The sequence below is a fragment of the Sinohyriopsis cumingii genome, chromosome 5 (genome assembly GCF_028554795.1).
Source record: "Sinohyriopsis cumingii isolate HCF-2022 chromosome 5, ASM2855479v2, whole genome shotgun sequence".
NCBI classification, from domain to species: Eukaryota; Metazoa; Mollusca; class Bivalvia; order Unionida; family Unionidae; genus Sinohyriopsis; species Sinohyriopsis cumingii.
The window spans coordinates 37,621,827-37,643,696 of NC_142965.1; the positions used below are offsets into that span (position 1 = coordinate 37,621,827).

The window sequence follows — 21,870 nt, forward strand, 5'->3', positions numbered from 1 at the left end:
AGCACTTCTGTTTCATGAAAAATGGTGGGTGGGGGCGAACTACTGTAATCAGATTCCTGTTTCATAGAGGGGGTAGTACTCCGGTCTTCACAGATGAAGCTTTCTTCCAAAATCCTTAAGTGTCGGATTTTTTTAAGTGATCACTAAATTATGTCAATTGTCTTTCAATGACAGAATTTGAATTCACATAATTTGGACATTATATACATGTATAGTGCCCTTCCTTTCGTGATTTAGATTTCTCTAATTTGTTAGTAATATTGGATAATTGTCATTTTTATTTCTATGTTTTTTATCTGTGCATTTGTTTATGGTCTAATGAACTTTTCAATCATAAAAGTATTTAATTTTCGTTTTGAATTTATTTTTAATGAGATAATGTAAACAGGTATGGCATTGAGTTTAAATTGATAGTTCGGAAAAAAAAAGCAGTTAAAGCACCTCTGTGCCAATATTTAACCTAATTGTTTACTGGAGTTCAATTTCTAAAACATTAGCATAATACTTGGCAAATAACACAAGTAAATTAGTATGCCCTATGTTTGTACTCAAAGGCAAAATATCCCCTACACAAAGTTATGTCTCAAACCCCTCTTCTTTTTGGGTCTTCAGTTAGGCCATCACAACATATGCACCTGTTGTCACAGCAGCCTTACAAAGACGAAATTAATTTATAGCGTTTTAAATGAAACTGTAATTTATTCAGCACTCTTTGCATTCACAAAATAAACAGAAACAGATATGTTACACTCAAAACATAACAGTACCATATCACCCTTATAAACTATATACACTAGATTCAGTTAATTCCGGCAGAATGTTACCGCGTGATCAAAATTAATTGCATTTATTTCAGTACGAACAGTGAGGAGAACTACTTTTCCAACAATACCCACGTCTAAAAATAGAGTCAAGTGTACAGCAGAAGATGAACATTGCCAGTGAACGCAGACACGAAATAAGCATTTGAAGAAAAAAAAACATTATTAGAATATTTTTAAAATAAAATACTTGAATAAATTGAATCTGAGATAATAAAGCAACAGACATTTCTCATCTTTTATGAATAAAATCATTCCTTCTTTGTCGAAATTGTGAAAAATATTGGCATTTTGGCATCAGTTTTAAACGTTTTAATGGGCTAACAAATGCCTTGATTTTTGGACAATAAAATAATCTCGGTTACTACGTAACATCAGTAAGAACATATAGCATGTTTTGTGTACATGTATATACATTGTTAAGTTCAATTTATGATACGATTTGCTACGGTATAAGATACAATTCACCATGGTATAAAATGCTTCAATTTAATAATGATCATTTCTTGGTCGATTTTAAAATTGTATCATAAGGTTCAAGCAATACCACGTGGAACATGTTTCATAATTTGATCTGTTTTTGTTATTTGGAGTTTCCGAAAGAGGCATCTACATTCTTGACAAAACTAGATAATGGAAAATCTGTTTTAGGTATTAACTGTCACTATTGGGAAGCAAATAAGAAAAAAGGACAAATGAATTATCAATCCCGTGGACGAAAAAAATTTTCGACAATAAACCAACATTAGAGTCGGATCGGGAGGGTGGGGTCAGGGATTGTCGGACCCTCCTGAGGCTAATAGAGACGAACACACACACGAAGGTACAGTCACTTGCCATTTTAATTTGACAATCATTTTATTACTGAGTATGCCTTTTAGGTATTGTGCATGCTTTGAGTAAAAAAAAACATAGACTTTTGCTTTGGTGTCCTTTAGAGGAAAGTCAGGGCCCGTTTGAAAGTTTGGACCCCACCCTCAACACATGACATGATCCGGTCCCGAATATATATAGTAAATTATTGGAATAAGATATAACAGAAAAATATAAATAAAAAAGGACTCAAAAAGTTTAAATAAAAGTTGATGGCATTATTGGTACGCCTGTAGTAAACCGTATCCTTAGAATATATACTGTACATGTAAACATTGTAAATAACTATTGCATTGCATATCGTATTTCACATTTTTATACACAGAATGTTTACAATGGTAATTCCCTGTAATCTAATGAATATAGTTAGAATCAAAATATCAATTATATAAGCCAGACTTATTTATATTCAAGGAATACTTGACTTGGACCCCCCCCCCCCATAAAAAAAAAAATATTTGGTATCTCTGTCGGAAATGTCTATGATGTAGTTGACTTATCATTGGGACCTGGTCGCTTTGGACAGACTGATATTGAGACTTTACGGACGTCCATCCTAAATCTTACGTAAAAGTACAGAACTGTCGATACAATTTTATTGCCCATAAAATATTCTATAAATAAAAAGGTGAAAATTAAATAAATATGAATTTATTTGTTTGTTATCAAAAAGGCCAATACAATTCAGTCTATCACCTGATGTCTTAAGTCAAATGTACATGTTTATATATGGTGAGTTTAGGATAATATATACATTTATTGATAGGTAGATGCGATGGTCTGCTTGCTTTTTTAAGAGTTTAGATGCCAGAACCCTAAATATATTTACATTTGTGTTTTTCTGTACGAATTCAGACATTTTCTGTTATTTATCGCCTTCCTTGCTGAATGAAATACGTTTAAAACAAAAATCTATTTGCCTCTTCTTTCTATCCATACAAAATAGAAGAATTACTTCCTGTCATCCATCAAACCGTTTTAACCGAATCTCTAGTATACAGTTTATAAAGAGTGGATACGTTAACAAAAGTGTCTGTAGACATAGAAAGATGCTGGCAACTCTTGTAATAACCTTGACATGAGGTCGTTATTCCACAGCACTTTCAGGCCGACGCTTGTCACACACAAGCCTTCCAGCAACGAAGACAGCCACAATATTTCTATCATCACCTGAAATAGTATGTACAAATATCGATGACATTCATTTATGATAATATTTTGTCAAATGTTTGATGAACACGTTTACTATCCACATCAGAATATAATCTTAGTAAGTAATTGAAATCAAGTGATTATAATCCGATTTCAATAAACTGAAACGCTTTTCAACATGGGCTGCTAATCTTAAAGTGTTATCATTTCTGGACAGATTGACCTCCCTGCCTCTGTCGCCTAAGCGGTATTTCTGTCAGGGATAGTAATTTTCAGATATTGTCATATAGGACCACCTTTTTGACTCTATATTCTAAGCGACCACTCCTGTTGCCTACGTGTTTAGAGCGACGCCTCGGATGTGTGAGGGCGCTGGTTTGAACCCCAGTCGAGTCATACAAAAGACTTATAAAAAGGGTACCAACAGCTGCCTTAGTGGTAAAGGGGGATACTTTGGCGACAATGGAAATCCCAGTCAAAAAGGTCGTGGGAACGTTTGGCGACAAGGGAAATTTAACACGGGGAAATTTAACATGGGTGGGACTATAGAGCGACATAAAAGTATTGGGACTGTCTAGCGACAAGGGTAAAATGGAACAGGTGAGGTGACATCACGGTACTAGACATTGGCAACAATGTGGCAAGCGGCTGATCTGAATACGTGATATCTTAAGTAAACACATATATAATATTCTTCTTGTTGTTGTTGTTGTTGTGGGGTTTAACGCCATTTTTCAGCACACGATAGGCTATACATGGCGGCCAGTATTAATGGTGGAGGAAGAACCCGGGAAAACCCTAGAAAGAACCACCGACCAACCAGAAGCTACTGGCAAGCTTTCTCGCATACCCACATTGGCTGAATCCGAGACTCGAACCCACGCAGACAGAGGTGAGATGGCAGTGATCCGTAACGGAGAGCCACTTAGGGCCCCTCATATATAAGAAAACAAATCTTTTCGAGGCAATGGAGTGGCACTGAAAAGAGTCTTTGGCTTTCTTCTTCATCTTCTAGTTTCTTCTTTTCCTCATCTTCTTATTTTTGTTATCGCTGTTGTCTTCTTCTTTTATCATTTTGTCCTCTTGTTTTTCCTTCTCCTCCTCTTTCTACCTTTTATTGTATTCTTCCTTTTCTATTTTATTATTGCATTCTCTCATCCTCTTTTTGTTCTCTTCATCCCCCTTCTCCTTTTCTTGTTTAATGATATATGTTAACATATCCTTACACTTTCTCAAGGTGTTTATCTCCATCTTAACTCGATGGGGACTTTAATAATAATAATAATAATAATAATAATAAAAACCATCGCTTTGTTTTGTTAACATTTCCTCTATCATCCACAAATTGTCTCGAATGTCTTGTAACTTCTGCATCTTTTTAATGAAGTTAGTTGTTGAATGGCGCAAACACAACCCAAATATACTATCCACACACGGGAAGAGAAAAAAAACAAACACAAATCCACACACCTGACGAAAAAAAAGAAAATCTACTATCCACACAACGTACGCGCACGCATACAAACCCCAAATCTACTATCCACAAACGGGAAGGAGAAAAAAAAAAACCCAAAATATACTATCCACACACGGGAAGGAGGAAAAACAAACCCCAAATATACTATCGACACACGGGAAGAGGAAAAAACAAACCCCAAATATACTATCCACACAGGGGAAGAGGAAAAAAAATATATACTATCCATACACGAGAAGAGGAAAAAACAAGCCACAAAAATACTATCCACACAGCGGAAGAGGAAAATACAAACCCTAAAATATACTATCCACATAGGTGAAGGAGAAAAAAACACAACTCCAAATATATTATCCACACAGGGGAAAAGAAAAAAAAAACAAATATACTATCCACACAGGGGAAGAGGAAACAACAAGGAGATCCCAAATCTACTATCCACATACGGGAAGGAGAAAAACCAAACCCCAAAATATATTATCCACACACGGGAAGGAGGAAAAACAAACCCCAAATATACTATCCACACAACCTTTATATGGCCTTTCCACCCATCACACAACGGTACGGGTATGACGCTACCTTAGAGATCGCAGTACCGTTGTCCAGGAAGACTTCCAAAACAGGGCATAAAAAGGAACTATGTACAAGCTCGAGACTTCATTATGAATAGTATTATAAAGGTCAACGTCCAAGGCCGAAAGTTCATTGTAACTACAAAGACCAAGCTACAAGGATGAATACTTTTAAACAGACATCATTCAAGTTCGGGATTCTCAAGCGGAGTGCGATGCTGTACCTTGCGAATGCATGGATGCCGTACACTGTGACCTCAGCGATTCAGTACCACAGCACGGCAATTTTGCTATGACCACTAGTACCACTACTACTGTACCTACCAGGGAAAGTGATGATGTGCGTGTCAAACCTGACGGATACGAAAGAGATGCTTCTCGTTATCGTAGACTCTTTACTGGTTTTCATGGTGGGTGTCAACCTCCACGCGAGACCATGCGTCTACCACCCTACGGACGTCATCCAACCCTGAGCAAACTCCTGCGGATTTCACCGTACCCACATCGAAATGAGCATGTGAAAGACGAATATTTGTTCCCTGTGCGTTTGCTTGAATACTACGACATTGAAAGTCGTTTTCAAACGTTCCAAGGAAAGTGGCCTAAATATCTGGAAGGAACTACCCCTGAAGAATGAGGTTAAGCCGGATTTTTGTACTTGGACAATGGGGATAAAGTCAAGTGCCTCCGTTGCGGTGTGTTACTTGCTAGTGGAAGCAGAAAGAATCGGCTTACCTGGAACATGCTCGATGGCCTCCGCATTGTCACTACCTACCGTTAGTGGGACCCTAGTAATTCAAGTGGTATGCCATGTCGTTTAAGAAACCAGCTTGGCTAGGAGTTAAATCTATGACAGCAACTAGACAAGTATTTAAACCCAATTTATAAAATAATATTCAACAAGGATTACCAAACGAATTGTAAGAGAAGATTTACAAGAAAGTTTGGTAGGGACTTGCCAGAGCAAAATCTCATTTGGTGACTGAGGAACTTTTGTGTCGAGACATTCACAAGAGGAAATTGACAAAAGTCAACCAACTTGTCATATTGTTCTGGATCAAGTTCATCCTATTATTCCACTTTAGACCGATGTATGTTTATTGAGAAGATTTTACTACCATTCTTGACCGTTACCCTGAATAGCAGTGGACAGAAATTACTCAGTATGTCCATTACTTTTCCGCTAGGAGAAGATTTTAAATAAAATAAGGACAATTAGAAGTGACCCCAACATGGGTATAAATATGACTGACATGATCATGGAAACGTTACAAGAGAACATTCGTGGTTTGCCTCTTGAGTTGAATTGGTCAAAGTTCAACGCAAAGAACAATTGCATCCGTTATGTAACCGATGTTTAAATCAATGGTACCTGAATGATATAAGAGGACTTATTCAGATGAAACTGTTCCAGTGGTCAGACATTGATCAACTACTCACGGACAAGAATGGTTGGATTGTTAGTGATTTTATTTTACTACGACGTAGACATACTGCAACGAATTCCGAAATAGTTAGAGGATTACCAAACTCTTTTACACAACGTAACCTTAGTTCAAGAAGCAACTTCTGAATGGCGTGTGATGTGCATGTTATTGACTGAACCATTTAGATTTTCCACTCGAGTACGATCATCTCTGTGCAGAAAGTACATTTATTGCTTCTGAAAAAGAGCGTATAAAAACGTCCTACCATGCCACCACCTTTATCAGCTGTGATACAACAGATTCCGTGGAAGGTAAGCAATGAATGAGAGCATACAAACTCTGGAAGATTATCAACACTTATTAAGAGAACAATGTCCCACGAATTGGGGTCGACGTGTGGTGTATGTCTTAGTGACTTCCTTTCTGGGATTTCGTTTACAGCCAATTCCTTGTAGACTCTTCACGAACAGTACCTACCACCAAATAAAACATGAAAGCAGTCCCTTTAAATATCCACGAGAGATTCATTCTGTTAAAAGTCTGCGCTTTCATCTAGATACTTCTCGACCTCTACGGGAAAAAAAGATTCGTCAACTTTTAGCAACTGAAAATGTGGACGACGATGTGTGTAGCTTGTGACTTAGATCCTCACTGGACAAATGTGTGGGTATGTGAGAAAGCTTGCCAGTAGCTTCTCGTGGGTCGGTGGTTCTTCCCGGGGTTTTCCCGGGTTCTTCCTCCAGCATTAATACTGGCCGCCATGCATAGCCTATCGTGTGCTGAAAAATGGCGTTAAACCCCACAACAACAACAACAACTGGACATATGTACGTGACTGGAAAAGTTTGGGTTTAGAGGCTTGGACCAAATAAGTGGCCAATTATGCCCAAGAGTTGTGATCCTACATTCAAACATTCAGTGAAAAAGCACAATTTAAACCTGTGTTAGTGACAGTGTCAAAAGAACCCGTCACCGAGGACAACCACTCCCTTCGGGACAGAATTGTGATGGACATTCTCAAAAGGCCATTCTGGAAGGACAGCGGTGTGACTGTACCCAATGTAAAGACTGTAAGACCATTACATACTGTCCCTAGGACACCTTTGTTACCAAAAACGTGTTGTACAGTCATTTGTTTCTATTCCACTTTGATCGCTTTAATGTGTATTAAATCGCTGTACTTAACCATTTGGCTTTATGTATTTTTGTCTTTCGTGTTGTTCCATTTTTAAGAAACAACAATAAACGTGTCCTGAAAAAGTATAAAAATTCTTGTATTGTCTGTATTCGTGTAAAAAGTAACATTCTCTACAATGGCAACCTCTGCTGTCTCTGCTCCCTCTTCCTCTACTTTCAAAGTCATCGACGAAAACTTAGATCGTGCCAGTTGGGAAGCCTTGTACCTTCGCCATCCGTTAAACATGTTAATACTGGACCTAGCGGTTCAGGCAAAACCAAATTTGTCAAATGTTTGATCAAACATAAACATCATTTGTTCGATCGTCCACCTCAATGGACCGTATGGTGTTACAAAGTATGGCAATCGGAGAACAGTCTCTGGTTAGAAAGTCTAAGCGATTCCATCGTGGTTGTGGAAGGCATTCCTGGTGAAAATGACGGTATCGTGTCTGACCACAGTCATACCCATCTGGTGATCTTCGACGACATGTTAGGAAAAGACGAAGAAGAAATTAAACTGTGGTTTACGCGCAAAGGGCATCATCGTAATTCCAGTGTCATTTCAATCACTCAAAAGTTTGTTTCAACAAATTAAAGCCCATCGCACCATCAGTGTCAATGCTCATTATGTGGTCTTGTTTAAAAGCCCTAGAGATAAATTGCAAATGTAAGTCTTAGCCAAACAGTTAGGAACGCCTTGGATGACTCATTCGTACGACGATGCCACTCAAACCCCACACGCCAATTTACTCACGAAAACAATCCAAAAATATGTGCTCGTGTCTTAGAAGCCAGTCTCAAAGAAGTCCTACGATGGCTTGTGTTGACAGCACGTCAATTACTGCAAGACATCATTCACATTCTTCATCAAACCAAACGCTTTTTTGAGAAAAACAAAGTAGCCTTGACGCAACCTGTTGATCTCCCATCGACGCTCAAGCCAAAAAACAAAGCATTTTGAAACCTGTAAGGTAGCGGTTCTCTAGGATTTATCATCATTCGATCCCTCTTAAAATGGGACCCAATTCCCCAAAGTTCTCCCCAAGAAAAAAGCCACTCCCCCCAAAAAAAACAATCGGACCCAGAAGATAAAGAGCAGTGGTGTCAAGACCTGGTCACAGCCACATAAAAAGAAAAGCCCACAGAAAAAGAAAAAGAAAATCCCACATAAAAGACCACATAAAACAGCTTGTTTCCGCAAAAGGTCACGACCTACAGCGACGGTGACCGCGTCTCCTGTAGCCTCAGGTTCTTCCACTTCTCCGTTGCTGGTGATGCCAGCCAAACCCGATTTGACGCCCGTTCTGCCTCATTTGATGAAGCAATAGAAACCCGCGTCTCCAAGAACGTCTCCTCCAGTGATGACACCCTCCTCCTCTTTAGCTGCAATCACAAAGTACCTGCCCCAAAAATCAAAGTCAAAGAGAGACCGCGCATGTTACAGAGTTTAATGGATTGTTCCAAGGAAGAATTTACCGATATATCATCAAGTTGATATGACGTAAAGACAATCAGTGGCGACGCTTTCCAGTATAAAATAGACCTGCGGTACAGGATGGGGATCAGTTATTTTGAGCCCCTGAACGCCCAAAGATGTCCCCCCAAAGACACACCGTTATCACCATCGTTGTTCTACTGTCCTAAAAGGAAAAAAAATGGAGTCTCGTCATCCGAAAAAAATATTTAAACATCTAAGCATCGACGTCTACCCATGAAAAGACGCAGTCGTCCAAAGAAAAAGAGGAGCAACCAAAACAGAGGATTTATTCCAACATTTTCAGTCAAAAAAGATAAACGGACGCATGTCAAGCGATGGACATCAGTGTATTGTTTGCTCCTGAACAAAAATTCACTGAATTTGAAATCAAAGGACGGCCCGATGATTACATCGATCTGAATATCAGCTACTTGTACTTGAAAGTCAAAGTGAACGATACGGATGATACCAAACTAGAAGACGATGACAAAGTAGCTCCATCAACAATTTCATGCATTCTTTGTTCAGCTCAGTGGAATTGTACTTGAATAACAAATTTATCAGTAGTAGCATGGATAGGAACCCTTATCGAGCGTACCTGGAAAATCTAATGACGTACTGAAAAGAGACCAAGAACACTCATATGGATGCCTGGGTGGTATGGAAACCTGACACACTAGGCAAGTTTAAAAGCCTTGATGACCACAATAATGAGTTTAAAGACCGCAAAAAGAAAAGAAAAGCAAGCAGTAGTTTAGAACTGATGGATCGTTTGCATTTAGACATGTGGTTGCAAGAGAAGTATTTGCTGAACGGCGTGGATGTCTGTCTGAGACTGAGTCGCAGAAGTACCGCTTTCCACTTGATGTTTGAAGCTGCTGTTACCAATTACAAAACCATCATCCAAGAAGCCAGACATTACGTGCGACGCGTGGAAGTGTTACCTAAAGTGGGAAACGAAATCAGTCACACTTTGAGCAGAACGACTGCCAAGTATCCGATACGACGCGTAGAAGTTAAAACTTTCACCATACCCGCTGGACAGCCATCCATGATTGAAGATCATCTGTTGCAAGGACAGTTACACAAACGTTTATTAATTTGCATCGTCAAGAATTCATCCATCAATGGAGCCTACGAGGAAATTCTCTTCGAGTTTAATCACTCCGACGTGTCCAAGATCGAAGTCAGTCGCTATGGCAATATACTGTGTACCAGACCCTTCGAACCTGACTTTGACAAGAAAAATTACTCGAGATCGCACTTGTCCCTGTACGAAGCCATCGGACAGTTAGGGACCAACACCAGGCTCTGCATTACGTATGCTTTGTGGGCTTTTGATTTCACTCCAAACCAAGGCAGCGACGAGGGAAATCTCCATCCTATAAAATCCGGCCAGATTCGTGTGGAACTTCAGTTTAAAGCACAACTGAAAGTGACAGTGAACGTCATCCTGTATGCCGAATTTGATAATTACGATAGAAATCAACAGTTTGAGAGAAGTCATTCTAGACTATTAGAAGCAACGGAAGCCCAAATGGCCAGAACAAGAATAACTTTTAGTCTCTTGTTTTGCCTAACACCTGGCGGATACAATTAAGGAATTGATCAAGAAAGATTGCTATGGATGTCAAAAGGATCGTCCCAAATTCAACACGATAAATGTCTGATGCTGAGTCAAGAAGAAAACTTGGACGAGAATCTGACTTCAGAAGAAGCAGTGCTGCATCAGTGGTATAAAGACTAGCGTGATCATTCCTCTTCTCCACTGACTGCTCTAGAGATCCATCACATCGAAGATCTCTTGGCTCAGGGTGCGGAGACGAATAGAAGAAACGGTTACTTGTCAGAGGTTTTTAAGCAAAATGTTCGGACTGAATTGATGCTTTATCATTACCTGTTAAACAAAGCAAGAAAAAACAACAACACAAAAAATAGATACCTGGGAACTTTATTACCTTTTGAACAACAGTTCGTATATCTCTTCTTGGAATCCTGTCGTGTGTGCTAAAGATGAACTGCCTCATCGCAAACTTCACGACCATCAAGCTTATGTCATCAACACGGACGACAGTCATCTCCCAGGAACCAAATGCATAGCCGTCTACTTTACCCGTGATCGTTCTGTGGAGTATTTTGATTCGTATGGCCTGCTTTGGAAGACGATATCGTCGACTTTATGAGAAGAAATGCCCAGACGACACGATTCAATAATGTGAAATTAGAAGGCACAGATTCCATGGTGGTGGACAATATTGTGTGTATTTTCTTCATCGACGCAGTCTTGATATTCTTTAGAACATTTAGTGACTTATTTTGATCGTTACTCTTCCTTCTAGAAACGATGACAAAGTAGATCGATGGTTTTATGACCGTTATGGCTATATTTTGTCTTTAGCTAGGAAACTTAGTGTACTTCAATGGCCCACCTAATGACTTGCATTCGTGGAAATTTCACTTCACTTTGCAATGTTGTAAACCTTGTCAAAAATAATATGTTTGCTTGTTTTATTGTTAATTGTTGGTTGTTAGTTATTTTAATAAAAATGTTGAATTTTGTAAACAATTGTGTCTGTCGTTTGGTATTAAAATTGTATCAATATACATGGTCTTTGACTTCTCTATATCCCTTTCCCGACGATTAACTCTAATAATGTTCATACCCAACGAAACCATAGGGGTGTTTCCTATCGCGTCCGCGCTTGAGCCATATAAAGCAAGGCAGTATCAAGTCTGACCATATATTGTTGACTCATCTTCCAATGAAGATGTGTTCAAGACTAGCCAAGCTGAATGAAGCTTACGTGAATTTATATCGTGTCAGGCAAAACCTGATACCGAAGCCTAAAGAGACAGAGAATGCCAGAATGTTGCAAGTGACCGATGACCTGATAGAAGAGCTCTTCAGAGAGGAAATCAAGAAAGAACAAGAAGAGTGGACGGAGAAGTACAGACTTCAAAAGCACAGAAAGCAGAATGAACAGCAGCAACAGCAGGAACCATACAGAGGATTTGTTGACTGCCATGTAGACAAGAAAGAGTTCTCCTTCTCTTTCCGAAGAAGCAGACCTTTTCCTATGGGAAAGCCTGCCGCCAGACGGGGACGCAATCTCAGACGATAAAAGATTGCCATAACTCCCCGTCAACAAAAACAAAACGTTGTGTGTCTGCGCTTCACAAATATAAAGGGAAGCGTTCGTCAGTCTGGCTACACATCGTTGAATCATCAACTTTTAGAAAAAAAATAGCAGAATTGCAAAATTGATAGAACTTCAGATGCATCTGGAGTATGCCAGGCGGCTACTGGATGAGCTGGTCATGGAGGCATTACAGGAGGAACCCAAGCAAATGAAGCTAACGTTTAACATTGCAAATGAAGTCAGCGTTTAACATTGCAAATGAAGTCAACGTTTAACAATGCATGCAAATGAAGTCAACGTTTAACAACGCAAATGAAGTCAACGTTAAACAATCTAAATGCATTCAGGACACACGGTACTAATAATATGGAAAAATGGAAACCAGGCTGGAAATGGGTGAACTATATAGTATATATGGGTTTGGCTGACCAGGATTGGTTAATACTGTAAGTTATATTTTAGGAAAAAAACTCTTTTGAGAGCTTACCCTAGCTGTAAGTGAAAAAAATAGTGACATTGTTTTATTGATTGAATTTCAGTCCTTTAACAGTCTTGACTTTGGAACACTCATTACTGAAATTAGCACCTGACTCTTTGGTGCGGAATTGAAAGCACATTTTTCAAACACATGCAGGTCCAGAAAATGCCACGGCTCATATCCTTTCCTCAACAAAGAAGCTGACATCCAGGTTTTATCTATACTGATAAATATATGCTTGATCATAAGCACTCAAAAAAATCGTGGTGTTTGCATAGGTTTACTATGGGAACTTAATTAGTACCGTGAGTCCTTCAAGAACATGCACAATTTATGAGCCACAATCATCACTGATTCAAATGTTCATATTTCTTTTCGATGTCAATTTTCGATTAAATATATGTTCGTGCACATTGTGTATTCTGTGTGTTGTAAAATTGGAAAATATAAGATTTGGACGATGCATTTTGATCTTTCGCTGTTTTCCGGTGTTGTCTGTAAGATCAATTTCTAAAACACATATCAATGACATATTAAATATAATCAATGTCCTAAATCAGATAGAACTTTAGGTGACATAGTTTGTGTTAGCATTTACACAAATTTCTCACACACAGATGTACATTCCTGAAACAAATATGCTGCGTCTCTCTGATCATATGGCAAAAAATATTTTGCAGTTTAGCATGATTTGCCTTTAATAATAATAATAATAATAACAAGCATCATCGTCATCGTCATCATCATACGTAGACATACCTAAGTACATGAATTTTTCCACCATATCCTCAAATGTATCTTCTTTAAATACATCTAATGGTGATCCAACAACTTTGGCATCTATTAGCACTGCATCAAATTCCTTCCCAACCTCAAAATTGCCAACTTTGTCTTCTAAACCAAGAGCTAGAGCATAAAAATAAACCAATATAAAAATTTAACAAAAAAAGGTTCAGGTGATTATTCAATCCTTTTATTTCCTTATGCCAGTTTATCTATTGTTTGTGGCAAAGTCTACAGTATTTTCGTTCTTATATGTGTTACTTGAATCCCAATTCGACCATAAGATGACCCATCTGCAAATTCACAGTGAGACAAAATATGAGTTACGTCCCTTCACATAAATCCTACATTCTTCGAAAGAATTATAGTACTAAATTCAAGTACCAGCTAAAACAATCTAAATCAGATTTGATAACTGGAGTACAGATAGATATTTGAAACTGAACTTTCTAGTAGAAGAAATGCAGTAATGAAAACTAAAATGAACGTTCAATGTTTGTCATTATAAGTGTACTCAATGTACATTTGAGGAATGTAAAAATGTTCCGACTTATAGATATTGCCTGAGTTTTAGATTACAAATTAAGAATATAAGACCAACCCATTGCTTTTTAGATTGAATTCCATTATCGAAAATGGGACCACCGAGACGCATTCATACGTCTTTCAAGACACAATCCACAAAACGTGACGATTACAAGTGTACAAATATGCCGTATTCTTTTTTAATCAGTGACATACTGATGGTAAATGGCGTCCGGTGCGACTATGAAAGCCCATAAGGTTTTGGCGCCTCAAGAGACCTCTTGCGCTCGTGGTTTTGGCGCCCCAAGACCTCTGGCGCCAAGGGAAACCGCCCCGTCTGCCCCCTGCTCCGTTAGTACGCTGGTGGTAAACTATGATTTTCCAAATGACTTTTAGGCATGCCAGTACACTAAGGAACATAACATTAGGTGTATTTATTCTTAGGAATGGATCTACTTGTAAAATATTGATCTTGCAATCAATTTCATTTGGCATGTCTAAAACTCAAACCAGATAGCATAACATTTAAGCAGGAAATCTACAAGGAGTGTGTCCTATAAATAGTGGTTAATCATTTGGCAATATTATCGAGCACGATTTAACCCTGACCTTTGACCTTGAAATAATTTCTGCAGTTTTTCTAATCTCCAACAAGTATTAAAAGTGGCCTTGTGGCCTTCTAACTTAACAATCTCCAAAGCTGTAGAATGTCTGAAATGAACTATTATTTGCATATATTTCATAAGCAAACAAAGAAACAAAAAAAAAAAAAAAAAAAAAAAAAGCAAAAAAAACAACAATCCTACTGTCTAGTTTATGCTGTTTAAAAACTACAAAGACTAAACTCATCCAAAATATGAGATTGTAATAGCAAACAAAATATAAGCATTACTATTTGCTCGTGCATTATGCAGCAGAGGTACATGGTTGTTACTGGTATACCAGTTTACCACGGTATTTTTTTTCGGTGGTACATACCACGGTCCTTTTTTACTGTACAGAAACTTCGGTAGCTTCCGACAGTAAGGAAAATTGCAAAAATTCCCCAAAAATCATGTTACAGATTTAAGGATATTAACAGCATGCTACTGTTGTATATAACAAAATCATTCATAAAAGTATTAATTTTGTTTTACAACACAGTTGAAATTGTCACAAATTAATGTTAAATATTACAAATAAAAATATATATATATATATCAGTCAAAGCGCATTATTCACGTGAAACCTGTGCGCTGAATAGTGCAGTATTAGAATCTATATCGAGCTGATCACCCCCATTTCACGGCCAGTCCATGTTTTGTTGACAGAAATGTTTTCTTATGTACGCTACACGTACGTGCCATTAGATCTGTGTTATATGCAGCAGACATAACTTCCATGATGACAAAATTATTAAGACAAAAATTAAATGCTTGCCTTCGCCTCCTCCGAGTGTCGCCATCATGAATGCTTCGTTGTGGCCGATTTCTCTATACGAATCGCCGTTCTGAATTCCAAGAGTCCTGGAGACATGAATCGCGCTGCGCATTGCGTCCAGCATAGAAGTGCTATACCCACCCGAGACATCTACAAAAAGAAACGGTACTCAACTTACATGACAAAGCAACACTGATATTATCTTCATTTTCTCTCTCCGTCTTTTTAGTTATTGAGTTAGCTTTGATATACTTTTCATGTTTGACCTCAGGAAGAAGTTAAAACATTATCAGGCAGAATGGCAATAAAATGGTTAGCTATGACAGAACGAGCTGGAGAAGGCTTATAAATCTCGAAACTGTAAAACTTTTTAGGTTATCATAATGTCAGATTACTAGACTTAATTATTATTTCAGCTCATTAGAAATTTGTCAAACTATTGATTTTGATACATTCTAGCAAAAAATCTTCTAATTCACACAACATCTATATTATTCTACAACTATGGTACTATTCAATCACGAATTGATGATAATATCAAATGGAAGAGTATATTATGTTGTTTGTGGTGTTTGTATTTTAGTCTGTTTACTATTGATATTCAGCTACATAAGAATTGTAATATTTGTAATCCTTATTGATTGGTAAAGTGAAAAACGAATGAGCTCAGCTCGTCATGAAGGTTTATATGCAATCATTTCACGCGCCATCTCGTGCACATTGAGCAGCAGAGATCATATTTGACAGAAACGCTATTTAGACCCGCCCCCGCCAGCAGCAACTACTTTGGAATACACCACATCGGTAAATTCCCAAAAGTCAGATTATGAGGACAATTGCGAATGTTATATGACACAAATTAGAAAATGCAAAAGACTTTTCGAATAAATCACGAAGTCATGGATACTTTACAGAAACTAGCAAAAGATGCGATGCACAAAAACATTTGCAAAAAACACATAAATACTGTCAGGTCATTGTACATTATTCCCAACCATTTGCAAATACACATGGACCGCGTGATTTATATGACGTACCATCGATGTTGTGTTATTTGTCTAGTTATGTACTCAATACTATTATTACAAAATAAAGCAACAATTGTATGAATAATAAAACATAATTGATCGAAAATTCAACACGTTGTATAAAACGCTGCATATTAAAAGAACATTTACAAAGCACGTTTAAAAGGTCAGACTTTAGCATACGTTATATAGTTGTTGGTTTAAATTTTGAATGATCTCATCTTAATTTACTGAATATTTCATAATTTACGCAACTATCTCTAAATTCGTTGTGTATTGATTATTTCTTTCTTTAAATAATAGAAGAAATCTATGTTTATTCCTTTGTTTATTAACTTTAACTACATGTTTACTGTATCGAACAAGTGAGCCTTTTTCTTGTATTATTTAAAACCAGTTTTCTCTACTAAAAACATGTTTCTTCAATAATATTTACCCGAACATAATAACTTAGGTGAACTACAAGTACCTCGCAAATCCAACCCTCCCAGACTAACATTTTAGTTAAAGATCTAAAGGTTATCTGCCCACATATGTGGCAATTTTACAGAGTGATCTCCTCTTGATACAGGGATTGGCGCCAATTCACATGAATACTGCAGTTACTAAAAGTGTGGAAGATACGCTCTCTGTATGGATGTAACTGCGGAGAGGTTGGGTAGGTGTGTGTATATTGTGAACGAGTAAGCATTATCAAGAAAACGTATTTTACTAGGGAAAAAAATGGTTTATTCTTCAGATAGGTTACCCCGTCATAATACCTTAGAAGAATAGGCAAGAGGTGGAGGGGGTTGCATCCCCTTACCCCAGGGATGCCATCTCTTGTCCACTAAGGTATGTGCGACAGCTTCTAAATACGTCGACAGAAGAAAATACTCCATGTGATAATGAGCAACTTCGAAAGAGATTTTGTCCCTTCCAAAAATACAACGGACGTCGTGAAGCCGGGTCTTTATGAAACTGTCGAGCCACCCGCGGAATCTTAACCTACATTGCCACAGCAAACAGGTCTCGCCAGTTTGAGCTTAACCATTTGAGGTGAAATATTTAATTTTAATGCTGAATAAAGTGACCATAGTCACCGTCCGACGGCATGGATAATGTACGTTAGTGAACAGTTTCTGCTCTTGGCAACTGCCGTAACTTTGAGTGGAAATGCGTAGCAAATTCATTTGATCTGTTAGGAATTAATTTCCCAATTTGCCGGATGAATAACCCAAAGTGTCGGTGCTGGTGTGTAATCGTTTTACTCTGTGAGGGCTAAGAAAAGGCGTGATCTAACTCAAAGCACCGGCTCCGACGTTCAAAAGTTCCACTTTAGAGCTTACACTTGATCTTGTAGACAGCCACTAAGTTGAAGAGATTTCACTACAAAAGTCTGATTCCCTTTGAACGGGAGCCTGTTCTTGGCAATGAAAGCAGGGGCCGTCATGAATGATATTGATCCACTCTGGGCATAAATCTAACGCCTTTGGACTTGTGAACTCGAAATGTCGGATATCGTGAAACGTTAGCTTTTTATGATTGGCCCCTAACTGTTTCTTGTCAATGAGCCAAAGCTTTTTGTGCTTTGGCTCATTGTAGTATTGATGCGTTCAATTGCACAATGTGTTTACGCTCACACGATTCTACGAAAATTCTTCATTTCACTCGTACGCGTCAAGTAGACAGTCGTCTCTCTGGAGAGCTTCTCTCCACCACTTGATGAGAGAATTGTTCTTAAGGACGAGCAGTTTCAACAACTCTAGATTGGGATGGAAGGCCTGATGTCGAGGTTGCTCGAGCAGATGATGAAATATCTCTATTTTCCTGAACATTTCCGTCTCTAGATTGATGAGGTGTAGTTGAGCCAGAACTTTTTCCCGTTTGTGAGCGACAAAACAGGATGAGACGGCGCTCATATTCTCTTGCTTTTTGTATTATGTTCAAAAACAGGTTTGTTGAAGGGTGAGCGAATGGGAAAAGCTTTGACTGAGACCCTCGGATCCGGGACTGACGAAATCATGGTTCGGAGATTTGCACTTTCCTTCACGCCAATAGATCCACCAGTGGCTGATCCTAGTGGGCACATACACTAGTGAAAACCGAAGGATGAAGCAACCAGTCTGCTTATATTAGTTGATTCTTCTGTGACAGCTAGTCTCATAATATTTGTATTCGGAATGGAATATAGCAAACTTGTCGACGCCGTTGCATTGTTGGCAGACTGCATGAAGCATGTTGATAAACGAAAGCAGGCCCATAATTAAATATAATAGGCATTATCGGCTTCGTTACTGATCTCATACAGCCCGAGTCTGATAGCGACGGAACGGGGGATAATTGCATTACCCATAACCTTGTCAAATTTTTCATTTTGGAGCTGGATATATGATATTTATCCACGAATGACGCTCGGAAGACAGTGTCCTCTTTTTAGTGAGATCTAGCCAAGACGACGGAGTATACTTCGTCGTCTCTAGGTGAACAGGGTGACGATGACGGATTCAGTAAAATCTGGGATGAAACTGATAAAGATGGTGCAGCCCACCACCATGCTCAAAAATCTACCTGACTGGGGATACAATCACTTCGCAAACGTTCCAAAATCATAAGAAGACAGGGAATCCACATCCTTTGTGTATTGGGGCACTAAACAGGGTACCAGAAGCAGCAATGAATAACCTGTGGCTGATCCATGAGTGGGTTTAGTGGCGTAAAGTAGGTAAATTAAACAAAGACCTCCCGTCGTTTGGTTTAAATGGCTAGATCGACTGTGAAAGCGGCTTGTTACTATCTAAGACAAATTTCGTTTTATACGTACAGTACCATTTTTATATTGCATGATATATATTGTGCCGTTATTTTTGTTAAGATAAATTAGAGGATATTTGATACAAAAACCCGGTCCACACAGTTGATTTTCGCGATAATATCTACTTAGACTTGTTTAATCTTGATCTCGCTCCAATATAGTCGATAAAGGCGTTCTGTCTTGTGTTTCAATGTACAATAGGCTGTGGTGGTGAGATACGATGACTTCTAAAAGAGGGATAAATAAAGGCCCCCAGTTAGTAGCATAGACTTGAGAACAAAGTGAAGCGCCATCCCTTGGTTACAGAAGCTGACAATCCTTTTCAGTGAGTGTCTTATAGCACTACGCCGGTTAGACCGATCCACACGAGTGCCTATAAGGCTTGGCTTCGGCAAACTTCTGGTGACTAACAATGGACGGTCGAATGTGGTATTGACTCGTTGCGATCAGAACATATGGTTGAGACCGGTCGAGACGGAACAGTGACATCATAGTTGGCATGACGTTTTCTAGTGCATTAGGTTAGGACAAGGTACGAGATTTTTTTTATATACGTAGCCTGTCCCTACGTTTGAAGTACAGTAACTTATGTCGTTTGTTTTTTTTGTTTTTCTTATCTTGATCGTGCTCAATGGCAAGTGATGAAGGTTACTGAGCGCCGAACCCAAGTAATAACAGACCTATTGATTCTTCGGTGAGGGAAGAGTCGGAGCTGTCACTGACCGTTATAGTTTGGATCAATTTGTGGTTGATGAACTGTGTTGAGTATACTGATGAGTCTTCATTAATCAAGGTGCGCTTCTGCGCCTTCCCCTTTAGCAACCCTAGTACTGCAGCTCACTGACATTCGATCCACGCAGTGCACGTCTGACATACATGCGTAGACTGGCAACCGGAACAAGCTACACATGTAGAGTGGTTATAAGGACCGTATTTCTAATATTTCCATTGCTTCCACTGGTTCTAAATCTTTAAGACTAAATGGACCAGTCAATACATACAGGTATAGCGCGGCGAGCATCCTATGAACTTGGAGTGTGTGTAAAGAGCTAAACGCTGTGATAATTTACCTGTCAATTGGTGCGCGTGGCACCTGCTATGTGTGTCCATATTATTAATATTATTTTCATAATACTGATTTTAGTAAGGGTCATTTAGTTAATGACATTTTAATGCTAATATTCTATAGATAGATTGTCGCGTAAAGTGTGATGTACGATTTTATTCATAAAATTCCAAGGTCGATTTACTATATCAGTGTAAGTAAACATTACGTTATCCAACAAGGACATTGGAACTTGTAAAAGGATCAGACCGACCTAGCTCCTGATTAGCTAGAAGAAACTACATGACCCTTGTTGACTAAAATGATTGATTTCGAAATGCGTAAAATGATTCACTTAAGTCTTGAGTTGCAATTTCAAGCAATAGCGTGTTAGCTTACTATATTATGCGAATCATTGTGCGGACTTATTTATTCTTCATATTAATACTCTAGGAAGAGATACATTGAGTGGATGTATTTATTAAATATATTATATGTTGTAACTGCAGTGCGTTAACATTTGTTCAAAATCATTTGGATATGTAAGTACAATACAGGCTTTATTCAGAATACCTTTGGAACAGTTATCATTCAAAATACCTTTGGAACGTATTAGGATTACTTGGAACTGTTATATGTGATATAATAATGAGGATTGTTAGGAATTCATTAACAACTTAATGTATTTTAAAATCTTTCACTTTGAATATTAGAAAAATGAATTCTATTTTAAATTATTTAAAACATGCTTCTGATGATGCACCTGTCGTTCAGTATTTCGTGAAATAGCAACTTAAGTAAAAGAACAAATAGGTGTACGAAGTGCGATGTTAACTTTAAATGTGAACTCTTACCAAGAGTTAAAATGTCCCATCCTTTTCATACAATTATCATAAGAGAATTAATCTGTCAGGTTAGAGGAAGTATCACCCATCGGTTTAAACCCGAGCAGCTTATGAAAGTTAGATGGTTTACAAGCCTTGCCTTTATATTTGCGTGCGTTATCCGCAATAGGTACACTCGTTGCTTACAATAGTTTTTCAGGTCTGAATACGGAATCTGAACAGAGATCTTGTGTGAGGACTAATCGCAACAGAAATTACAATAGCTAGAATTATAAACAGACATAGAGATAGACGAACGAAGAAGGTCATAACACTTTGTTCACGCTTGTAAATAATATTATTTTAATCAACAAACGTACTTACCTGTTCCCAGTCCGAGTTTAATACCAAGGTCCAATAGTTCTCGTACGTCTAAAAGTCCACTTTTTATTCTAAAAGTGAAGAAAGAAAAAACAGGTGAAAGTATTACTATGTTATATGAGCGGTGTTTAGAAAGGTCTGTATATCAATACGCTCTACAACATAAGTTCTGTATTAGTTCTGTATTAGTTATCTATTAGTGAACAGTGGAATAGCACAACCCTCTGTCCAACGATGCAATAACCACAATAGATAGAATTTCATTCTGTGCAAAATTACATCGCCTCTCCTCCTATCGAGCATGATATCAAAAGAAAAATCAAAGATAACACTGATCAGATTAACAGTTACTTGAACCTGAAAGTCAAAGAGCTCAAAAGCGACAAATCCAGTACATGCGTTAATGTCAGAGTGGCTTCCCTCAACAACTGCCTGTTCTTTTGTTTTTGTTCAGCGAAGTGAATTTGTACTT

The 21,870-nt window shown here is 38.2% G+C and overlaps 1 protein-coding gene across 1 annotated transcript in view; it reads right to left on the bottom strand.

Annotated features, from left to right (window-relative positions):
- Nucleotides 1-1,699: 1,699 nt before the first annotated feature.
- Nucleotides 1,700-21,870, bottom strand: part of LOC149798959 (guanine deaminase-like) — a 47,117-nt gene continuing 26,946 nt past the window's right edge. Inside the window, exons 10-13 of the mRNA XM_089958109.1 lie at nucleotides 21,402-21,469; nucleotides 15,327-15,476; nucleotides 13,359-13,505; nucleotides 1,700-2,864 (exon numbers count right to left, since the gene is read on the bottom strand). Coding sequence (XP_089814235.1) covers nucleotides 2,782-2,864; nucleotides 13,359-13,505; nucleotides 15,327-15,476; nucleotides 21,402-21,469 — 448 coding nt within the window. The 3' untranslated portion in view covers nucleotides 1,700-2,781. The remainder of the gene's footprint in view (nucleotides 2,865-13,358; nucleotides 13,506-15,326; nucleotides 15,477-21,401; nucleotides 21,470-21,870) is intronic.